The sequence below is a fragment of the Brachycentrus maculatus genome, unplaced genomic scaffold (assembly GCF_059751285.1).
Source record: "Brachycentrus maculatus isolate JH-2025_06_01 unplaced genomic scaffold, ASM5975128v1 h1tg000508l, whole genome shotgun sequence".
In the NCBI taxonomy this organism is placed as follows: Eukaryota; Metazoa; Arthropoda; class Insecta; order Trichoptera; family Brachycentridae; genus Brachycentrus; species Brachycentrus maculatus.
Genome location: NW_028281254.1, coordinates 25,088 through 37,182, shown reverse-complemented (window position 1 = coordinate 37,182; position 12,095 = coordinate 25,088). Strand labels below are relative to the sequence as shown.

The following is a 12,095-nucleotide window of genomic DNA, read 5'->3' as shown; positions in this document are numbered from 1 at the left end:
AGTAGTAGGTATAATATATTTCTAAGCTCGATTTTAAAAGTACAGATTTGTAAATAAGGTTAAACAATAAAACAAGCATTATAAGACTTGGTATTAAATAAGGTTATAGAAAGTTCCCGAAAAATGACTAAGTATTTAATGTCAGTATCATCGATTAACTTAAAACTGTTGATTTCTTAAAAATAAAACTGTAAAATAATCATAATTAATATAATGATGCAATCCTTTAAAACCTTTGTCTTTTAATTATTTTCTGCATTATTCGACTGATAAGACACCCGTTAATTTTAGTACGTATTTGACTCGGTATCAGTTAAAATATATAAATTATATCACAAATGTATTTTTTATAAATATTGTGTATCAAAAATCAAGAAATGTTAACACTGATTTTCAATTTCATGAAAATTATCCAATTTGAGGAAAAAAAGCAAAGGTAAAATATGAGACATCTTGTGGTTAAATTTTGGAAATACCATTATAAAGAATCTTAGCACAAGAAAACAATTAACTTTCTATAAGGCCGCATACTGCAGATGTTATTCTGGATACTTTTTGAAAATCCTACGTTTATTAATAATATTGACCAAAATTACCGGAAGCTATAAACTTAAAAAAAAAACAGTAATCCGTGCCTTATTCGACACCACTGCCACTTTCGATATGAATTTTCTATAAAACGGATTAAATTGATTATATCCAATTAGGTACATAATGTAAATATAAGTAGCAAACCAGTTTTAAGTCATTACCGATTTCGCTAGCATTTGGTTACATTAATCATTAACGTAAAGGTCATATTTCACGTCAACACGTCACGCTCGTTCAGTCTCAATACCCTTTTCAGCATTAGGCGTATTCCTACAAGAATTTTATTTAAGGCAGTAAAAAATATTTAGGTCTATCGGTAAATGCTTCAAAGAAATATTTGAATATCTCCTAGTTTAACTTTTCACATCCAATTCATTTTCATCAGTATTTTGACGTGATGTAAGAAATAATCTTAATGTAATAAGAAGAATCCTAATAATAATAATCGTTGATATTTTACTGGATCGATGTTGTGTATTGAATCACAATGCAGATATAATTAATATTAAAATAATCAATATATAAGTATTTTATTTATTGTTTCGGCATTAACTTTGTGGTAAGACATGTTACAATAATTAAAGAAAACACTTCGTTTTTTACCACTTGAGTTTAATTATAGACTACATGTTTCAGAAGCTAAACTTCCATCATTCAGGTCTGTATAATAACTATAACTAGTTATTATACAGACCTGAATGATGGAAGTTTAGCTTCTGAAACATGTAGTCTATAATTAAACTCAAGTGGTAAAAAACGAAGTGTTTTCTTTAATTATTGTAATATATAAGTATCTAATTAAAACTGAAAATAATATATTCTCCATTTTTAAACAAAGAACATGTTTAATTCTTAATGCAGATACAAGTATAAATAAGATATGTACATTAATTTTATTATACATACTTATATGGTATATTATATTCTTTGTGTATAATTTTAAGTCAAACAAATTCATTTTCAAAATAAAATTCGGACATCTTTCAAAAATTTATTTCTTTGAAAATCCTCTGTAATGATTTTCTCGGAATGATAAAAGGACTGACTCAGACGTTTTCAAAATAACCAAAACACAATTTGATCGTTCTTTGATCTGCGTATCTCAATACATTAACCTTTATTTAATGCTCGACACGAAAGGCCATGATCATGATAACCCAACTTTCTTACTCATATTATAATGAAATGGCGTCACAGCACGAAATGTAGAAAGCGTAATGGTAAAACACAATACAATTTTGTACCTTGTAAGAATATGCTAACAGCCTTACGACTCGTTATTTGTATTGTACGTAGAAAATCTATTGTAATTAGGCATTATCTCGAGAATTTTTAATAGTCACGTCAGTATTATATTAAAGATCGTTACACAGAAGGTGTACCGTTTTTATAAATGTTCAAATTCAGAAAACAAAGAACTCATACCTTGCCATTTATTTATTTAAAACATACATATTTTAAAGTGAAAATGATTTTTAGCTAGTCTTAAGAAATTCAAAATGTTAAAAAAAAACTTTTGTTTCGTTTAATAAAAAGTAGATTTATGCTTTTTCTTGTTTGTTTTTGTTTTCCCTTTACTTTTGAAAGTGTTTTGCGATAGAAGTTATTAGATCAGGAAACGAAAAAGACCTGTCACAATTTATAAAAAAATTCACGCGACATTACTGTTTGTGTCCTGAAAAACGGTGGCTCAATTCAAAATTTTCAATTCAATCCAAAATTCTATCTCTTGAAACGAATTTACTATATTTTATCTCTTTTGTTCTTTGTCATTATAAAACGTCATTAAATTTGATTCGTCTATGTTCCCAATTTATCCCACAGAGCTTCTTTGAATTATAAACACAATAAAAAAAATCAAAGCTAAATTAAAAATAATTTTCTTTAAACAGGTGATATCTAATATTGTCGTGAATTAAGATACATGACGCTTCCATAACAAGAATAAACCATATAAACATGTTTACAATATTTTATGATATGTTTCGTGAACCGTAAAACGTGACAATAATAAGGATAGTAATACATTTGAAGAAAATCAACTTTGTACTCAAATTATTGTATATAAATGATAATGATGACGTTCGTCAATCTAAAGTTATTTTTTTCATCATTGATAAATATGATTGTTTAATATCATTTATTTTAAAATAATTTTACTTTTTAAGTAATAATATATTAAAATGCTTATGTTGAAACAAAAGAAAAATTTAACGTTTAATTAATGACGTTTTCACTTACCGTTAAGAGGTGCCGTCGATTAAAAAAATTGGAATATTCTTCAACTACATAGTTGTTCATACAAAATGTGAATATTCTTCAAATACACCTAGAAATGTCAGAAGAAAACTTAGATCTAACAAGTAATTAAAAAAAAAATTATTCTTAGATTGCAACATTTAAAACTGAATTTGTGTACATTAACGTGTCCATTCATTATTTATATAAGGAATGTACATGCGTGCAATAAGTTACTTAGAATTGTCCAATGAAATAGAGCTATTGATAGTTGAAATATTAATAAACATTAAAAAGCGTTTTAAAAACGTATTTAATTCATATGGAGCCGAAATTTTCCAGTGCTTTTATAAAATTTGATCGATAAATTTCATGAATGTACTTAAATCTTAATCACTCTAGCAAAAGGACTAATATTTAAGCGAGTTACGAATAAAAAATTCTGTAAAAATACCAGAATATGCATATATGCATAAATTATATGTTTATCGACTTCAATTCGGTTTACAAATAATAATAATACGTGTAATCTTATAATTACTTCTTTACATACAACTTCATTGTGTCATTAATATTACAAATTTAATTAAGAATGTAAATGAAGCGAAATAATTAAGGCAACATAAAAGAAGACCATTCATGTTATAATTCGATTTGAAATTAATCAGAATTAACTCTATTCTAAAGGGTGAGTGTTAGTTATAGTCCCTTATTCTATACGTGCGTATATAATTCGGGAACTGAATAAGACCAATGGCAGAATTCAATAATGCTATTACAATTTGACCTTGTAATAAACAGACTACCCAAAATAAAGATATTAACTATTTTATTAATGTATTGAATTACGCCGCTTTAAGTATGACTAAACCATAATTGTTATGAAAGTTATTTACTTCTATTTATTTATCGTTTTTCTATCCTAAAAAATAATTTATGTAAAAATATTGCTTTATAAATGTTATTTTATAAATTAGTCCCTGAGCGTGTTTTGAGAATTGGCCTACACAGGAGCTATTAACATCTGTTAAAATTATAGTTGCTGTTAAAAATTCATAAGTTAAATCATTATGATTATCTTATACACACCGATAAACAACGGAGTTAATTTTAACTCTAGCCTACATTAAAGTTGCTTCATCTCTTTAAAAGACACAAAATTAAGCGCTAAGAATATTAGGTAGATTAAAAGGAGTTTTTTTTTTACATAATGATGCAAAAAGAAAATCTAAGAAGAAGATGAAAGAAAAAAATCAATCACAAAATCTGCTTGCATATAATAAATCAATTGAAATTTATGAAGAAATGAAACGAAAATAAAATGCGAGAATGTATTTGTTTAAATAAAATAAGTTTAAAATATAATATCATTTTAATTACAACATTGAGTGTGTCCAAATACTTGTTCACAATTAAGCTATTTTTCATATTATTTTTTGACATCTCATCAAAGATGAAGAAGAATATGAAAGTCTGGGCATTTACGGGGCTGACGACCTTCATAGACTGGTTTAAGTGATCACTTTACACACGTGTTACATTCAATAATGTAATAATGGGTGGAATTGCAAAGTGATCACTTAAACAAGCCTATGACGGTCGTCAGCCCCGTAAATGCCCAGACTTCCATATACTTCTTTATCTTTGGTGAGATGTCAAAAAAATCAATTAAATTATGTGAAAAATAAAATATTACTGTAAAAATGTAGATTTCAAAATATAATATGAATGTGATTATTAGATTAATGTGAATACTCAATTGTATAACTTTAAACTTGTATAAAATCAATCGTTATTTTATATTTATATATATTAAACATGATCTCGGTAAAAAATTCGTTAACCGTATGATGTGCTTTGTAGATCTTAATTGAATTTTATGACTTCTTCTCCGTCTTATTCCTCATTACTCAGGTTGTGGAAGCAATGACTCTTCTCCAGTTATCCTTTGACTGCGGTGCACCTAGCGTTCCGACCACCGAGGTGCCTGCTGCTGCCTTAATTTGACCGGTCCATCGTATGGGGATCTTCTTCTCCCTTTTTTCCCCTCCAGGCTGCCGATCACAACCAGTCGTTCCAGACTATCCTCGTTGCCACGCGCAACGTGTCAAAAGAACTGGAGAATCCGTCGGGTACCGACATTGGCCAGAGTCAAGCCATCCAATCGTAGTTTCTGGCGAGTGGAATTGTTGGTGCGTCTAACTGTCCATAGAATTCGGAGCATGCGCCTCAAACACCACATTTCGAAAGCGTCAATTTTTCTCCTTTCTGCTGCTTTTATGATCCATGTTTTAGCAACATAGAGAAAAATGGATTGGACCAACCACCTGACAAGCTTTATCTTGGAGTTGTTGCTCACACCCCTCTCTTTTCATATTTGTCTAGTTTAGATATGGCACTTTTGGTGATGGTGATACGACATCTGATCTCTCCTTCGCAAGTTCCTTCATTGCTGATTTCAGATCCAAGGAACTGAAACTCGTTTAATCACTTAGTGAATGTTGAGAATCTATTCTCTTGTTCCTCTTCCTTTCACAAAACTTTATGACAGTATATGTAAAAGGTAGCCTATTAATGAATTTTAACTCGATCTTAAATAGTCATAAGTTTTGCCTTTCAATATTTCGTATGTTTGAGTTGTACAATAATGTATATTTAGAATTGAAGTATCAAATATCGAAGTGTCATGAAGATTGTATCACAGTTTTTCGGAATAAAAACTGGGTTAATGACTTAAGAATACAAAGACGACTATTCTAAACTGTATGTCTAGCATTAAAAAGAATATATTCAAAGGTGCTCAACATTTCTAGTGGAAAACGAGTGTAAGGTCAAAACGGTAAATCGATAGTTGTGCGCGGAGTAAGGAAATGGCGAGCGATGCCAAAATAACCGCCTAGGAGACTTGGCTAACAGACAAGAATTTCTCGGAAAGCACCTGTCCCTTATACTGAGATCTGGCATCGTTTAATGTGTATCAACTCTGCGATTTCGGTAAAAATAATTAAAATTCATAAGCATAAAAATATCAGCTCATAAATTTAATAATGGCCTCTTGAGATCGTGATTTCCACAACATGTAGAAATTTGTTTTTAATCATATCTGAACTGATCTCAATCACATGGTGATGACTAACGCCAACCGAATCCAACCGACGCTGACGCCGACGCTGACGCCGACGCTGATCTACGCTAAATGACGTTATATCCAATTTACTAGAAAAGATTTCTACTGGCAATTAGCGTTTCCATTTTAATAATCAACCAATGTAATTTAAAAATTTGTCCGCCTCTGTTGTAAAGCGTTCAGCATATTTGGCTGCTAGAGGTCTCGGATACTATTCCCAGGAGGTTCAAAATAAATGTAAGTGCATTTTCATTTCAATGTTTATCGTATATTATCCTGCGCTTACCTTCATGTAATAAATGATCGAATCAACATTTTATAAATCTGATACGGTACCCTATGCACCATTGTGTGCAGATAAAGGCCAGTAGTAATGTAATAATAATTATTTTGATATATGTATTATACTCGCCCTTCAGCAACGTGGTGAATATTTAAAAAATGTTCTCCTCAATGATACTCATCCTCATAGAGTAGATAGTAAAAGGGCTTCGATTCAACTGATTTTCATTTATTTCAACTTTAATTGACATATACACATGATATTTGGTAAGAACAAAAAGAGGTTGGGGTTATTTCAAGCAAACCTAACGACTTTGTTTATTTGTCCCGAAATGTGAGATGGGGAAGTGACCGATACCCATGTACTAGTACTTAATTAACATTAACAAAGTATGCCCGTTTATTTTGATAACAAAAATGCTATATCGAGCTATTGAAAATGCCTGAATACTGTCACCGACATTCCTTTATGAAAAATGAAAGTAGAATGTGAAATTGTCGTAGTTCACGTATTTCCAGATGAAAACAAAAATTTTATTACTACAGAAGTAGTTTTAATGTTTTTTTCGATTTTCTTTTGGAAAAGGGATAAAAATAATCGTATGAATCACCCTATATATTGATTTTCAAAGGAGGTTGAGAAAATAATGGCATTGTGAGATAAACGCTCAAAAGATTTTCCGGAACTGATAAGTGAATATCGGATTCCGAAGCGTATCACGGTACTCATATTAAAAATAGTAGAATTCCACGCAGCTTTCGTGAAGGAAACAATGGTACAATAAGGATCTTATTTCAAAAAGCGGAAGAGCTTATCTTGTAAATAACTCATAAAATCGAAGGTCGTTAAATATTTAAAAATTATTAAACATTTCTTAAAATAAAGCTGTAGTGGTGAAATTCCTGGAAACTGACTATGCCTTTTTAAAAAATTATTTGATATGAAGCGAAAATTTTTAGATAAATAATAGAAAAAGTTAAAATTTTAAACCTATACAAAACTTAATGCCTTCCTTATAAGAAGAAAAAAAACAAGGGATTTCCAAAAAAAGTTTTCAACTTTAGAGAAAATTCTTCATTGAATAGTAATTTGATACATATTTTACTGAAGTAAAAGGATTGATGTTCTGTTTGTTTACTTATTTTCTTTGTTATGAGAAAATCGCAAAGCAATATTAAGTACTTTACAGATAAATATAAGTAGACGAACAATATAGATTTTTTTGTTTTTGTTAAGAAAAACCAAAATATGATGAGTACATAAATGAATCTCCTAAATAGTAAATTAGTTAAGGTTTGTATTTTTCCAAACTTTGTTTCGCTGTTTATCTAGTTTAGTGCAAGAAAACTTTATTTTCGACTGATAATGTTTACTAAAAAAAATCCTAAAAAACTAGAAGGAAATTATGATTATTTAAAAATGTATGTACAATGTAATTTACGTATAAAGTAGGAATTAGCGGTGACTAACGCCAATGAGGTGAGTCACAAATTCTCGCTATTTATTTGCGTTTCAAGTACGGATCAAGAGACATTAATTTATATTATTTTTGAAGCGCATGAGTGTTACTAAAGAAGAATTCACATGTATGTATGTACTCACAATTATTTTATGTATGTATTTTATGTAATGTATTTTATGAACTTTTAAATCAAATATGAAAGAAAAACGGCAAATTAAAAGCAATTTCAATTAAAATATTGAAATTTGAAAGCTAAGTGTAAAAATGTAAAAAGAATATCTAGTTTGTGATATTCTGCTTTGAATATTAAAGGACGTGAGAAAGTACACGAGGTTCCACGGTGTAGTTGGGAAACGCTCAACTGCAAAACTGGCATGGCGTCGGCGTCGCGGGTTCAATACTCTCCGATTTCAAATTGAATTCACGACAGATTTATTTTCAAATGGTGTTAGTGTTTAATATGTCTTTTCACATTTTACCCTCTCAATTTTCTATCTTGTTTGAACAAAGAAGGCTAAAACAGATGTTTTGCAAGTTACTCTTTAAAAAAAAATAACGCGTAAGATCTCACAATCTTACGCGTTCTGGGGTGGATTTCTCAAAAAAGGTTTGTTATTGTGTGAATTGTATACTTGAAATCATATTTACTTGTGTTTATTTCTTTATTCCGAGTCGTAGGTCCAAGTTTACCGTTACTGATACTGAAATAAGAATGATGTTATAGCGGAGTAGGTACTGTGGCAGTTTTACAAAACACAACAAAAAATCCTTTCCGCATATTGATTTTAGTTGTAAAAAGTAGCATAAGAATCGTAAAATTTTAGTTGTTATTTTATTTTTAACTAATGGCCGTTCAAAAACATATTTTGATTTGTATTTTGTATTATTTCATAACTTATTATACCTTCAAACGTATGTTGCATTGCGTGTATCTAAATATTCAAATTTTGCATTGAGTGCATTAAGACAGAACGGAAGCGGTATGTAATATGCATGATTTGAGTAGAATACAGATATGTCTGTGAACGTTATAAAATCATAGGTAAAAAAGCACAATAAGCCATTGCGCAATTTTGTCATTTAATATGTAAGTATATTGCAAAATCTATGACGCGTTTGAAATCCCTATTCAACCTTCCGAGCTCGGTACAGTAGTAAGACACGGAGCGCTTGCTGGGGTCTGACAGAGGGTCGGTAATAATTATGTAAGTAAATATATGCAATTTAATATACAAGATGTGTGTGTATTTAATAACATTATTATTAGTATTATGCAAACAAATACATATACGCACAAAAACAAAGTAAAAATAATTATGGTTGTAGAATTAAACTATCTTATAATACTGAATAATTATCACATATTTACGGTATCATTTTTACTTTATCTCAAAAAATATTCACAGACTAAAATTTTTTAGTTATATTGCTACCTGAAATCATAGATTACATATAACACTTTACATTTTTAGTGATTTAAATGGGAATGGAGTATTTTATCTCTACGCATATACGAGTATGCAGATTTTTGGGTACTCGCTTAAGGAGGACATTTAAAAAATTCCATTATTGTTACTTCTAACAAATTTATATAATTATTCAATTTAAAATTTTTAAAAAAATTTCGAAACATTTCATTCTCAAATAAAATTATCATAAATAATACACCTTTTCATTTTTATTCAACTAATTAAAACGGTAATTGTTTTAACATACTGTACGTAAAAGCATTTAATACAAATTTAATGGGACAAACAAAATGTGAAAACAGTCAATGGGAAGTTTTTAAAGGTAGATAATAATGAAACGAAAAATGTGAAAAATAAAATACTTTGTATAATATTATGTCCTTCTCCATTCCTAATATTTTTTAAGGTCCCGCGACTCATAAATGTTTCTGATATTTAATTCCTGCGAATCCAAAGTAAACAATTAATGCTTTTGGGAACGTGCTCCAAAAAGAGGTTAATGTTTCGAAAAAAGTCTCGATAAAATTAATTTCATACATTCTCTAAAGTATTTTATTTAAATATGAAGGAATTTTATTAAAAAAATACTTAGTTGACGATTTATCAAAGGGATATATGTAGTATAATAAACTGTTTAGTACGCAACGGAAAATGGTGAATAATTTTCTGAAATACTTGTGTGTGATTTGTCACAGTTATGAATTTAAAAATATTTTGTCAATCCTTGTCAAATGGTAATTATGAAGTCCAGCGTAATAAGACTATATTTATGAACTAGTAAAACTAAGTGAAAACTCTATTAAATAAACATTTCCAAAAAATAAAGGAATATTTCAAGAATAAGGATTTCAAAATGATAAACTTATTTTGCACAATAACAGTATTATAATGTGTAAATTTTAAATCCTCCAAAAAAGGCCAAAGATCATTAATTTTTTGTTTATAATTTGAAAAAAAGAGTTCCATCATTTTCACACAATTTAGATTTTTATAATTGTATTTCAGGTTTATTATTATGTGAAATTTAGTTTATATTATATTAAAAATTTAAATGACAATTTCTCACAAATGTAATACACGGTGACACGACAAAAATGACAGGCAAAACTGGGCTGTCCAAACTCAAAACACAGTACGGGACATTTTTTTAGTAGTACGTTTTTTTTGCATTTTTGGACTAAGTAGATTCTACTTACTCCAAAAATTTAAAAAAAAGTACTACGAATAAATTTCCCTTACTGTGTTTTTAATTTGGACAGCCAAACTGTTTGGGTACTTAACTGTTGATTGCATTTTCGCGGAGTTTTACGTATTGATATGGTATCAAGAATTAACCGTTTAGAGTTTAGAGTGCTCTTTAGTTTTAGAGAATGATTCTTCTTAAATCTACAAACTTATCTTAAAAAGTGATTATATTTTTTTAAATTTCCTTTTAGAATTAATGTTTCTAATAAGTGCATTTTACCTACATGTATATTTTGCATTTTTTTAAAATAAGAGGTTATATTTTTAAATAAAAATTATATTAATTTTACCAATTTTTAATATTATAATGAATTTAAATTTACCGAATTTCAGGACCTACAACAACGGTCCATCCTCGACGCCTTCTGGCTACTCTGCGACTCATAGCGGCAGATACTCGAACCTCACTAGAACTTCCAATCGAGTTTAGCGAAGCTTCAAACCGCTGCCGTACTGCGTCCGGTAGCGAAAGCTCTCCGAATTTTTCCTCCGCCTCTTCGGAAGGGGTTCTAACGAGAGCTGTTTTACCGGCTCCGCTTGACGTCATGGTGTATGTTCTCGGATAAACAAAAGAAAAGGTACCTACAAAGAACCCCCCCTTATAAATTATTCATTCATCAAGTTAATTAATATTTTTTACGTTTGCATCACTAACTTCATTTTTACGGAATATTCATCAAATGCTATCCACACACAAGAAAAATTAAAGCGTTGTTTAATTTAAAGAACTTTTTAACAATGAATAAAAATAATTTATGATTAAAAAATTGATGTGTCTAGGGTCAGGTATTTTTATATGTATTTATTTTTAAAATTGAGAAAAAATAGAACAAAACAAGTATCGTTTACATCACTATACACTATTCACTTAAGGAGATTTAAACATAACAGTCACGACATAAAGCACTTGAATTGGGACATTACAACATAATACTGCACTTTGTTATGCACGCACTTTAATTTTAGAGGATACACATTTTAGATTCTCATTTGTCCGATTTTGATAAAAGTTACAAATAACTGGGATGAGCGCAATTTAACTGGACATCAGAAATAAGCGACCGATTTTCTGCTGGAGGAATATTGCGACAGATTTAGTTTAGTAGGAATGTGGAGCAGATAGTATGGCGGGGAAGAAAAGCTAGCGCCGCGCTGAAGAGTGGGACTTTGACAATTTTCAGTAATACCACGAGCCATAGAGCGGATATCATTCGGATATTTATGTATGTTAGTTTCCCGCGGCTTGGCTCCGGCACCAACATCTTCGCCAGAGAAATTATTCGCTTCTCACTTATTAAAAATGGACAGGTCTCCATTCGGCGAACTATTGGCACAATTCTCAAATATTTCGACATTTGATTTTATGTTTATGTCAAATTTATATGTGGAATACATAAAGCAACTGTCTTTAATCAATAATGCAATTATAAACATTTATCTTGACCAAGTCTTTTTTGTAAATGTCTGGACCAAAAATACCTAGCACTAAGGAATGTTTCGGGTATGTCGAAGTTTCTGGTGTATAAAGAATAGTTGATGGTATAAAAAAGAACAAAAAAAACTATACTCAAAGATTATTACTTATATATATTATATTAACCATAATACTTATTTTAGTATGTTTTAATTATAATGATTAAGTTCATTTTTACCTATTTAAAAAACAAAAAAGCGATTTAA

General features: G+C 29.6%; 1 protein-coding gene across 1 annotated transcript in view; it reads right to left on the bottom strand.

The window, feature by feature from the left end:
* The window catches only part of LOC148301885 (3',5'-cyclic-AMP phosphodiesterase-like), a 272,811-nt gene extending 261,224 nt beyond the window's left edge, over positions 1-11,587 (bottom strand). Inside the window, exon 1 of the mRNA XM_088272552.1 lies at positions 10,739-11,587. Within this exon, the coding sequence (XP_088128678.1) occupies positions 10,739-10,962 (224 nt within the window). The 5' untranslated portion in view covers positions 10,963-11,587. The remainder of the gene's footprint in view (positions 1-10,738) is intronic.
* Positions 11,588-12,095: the final 508 nt, after the last annotated feature.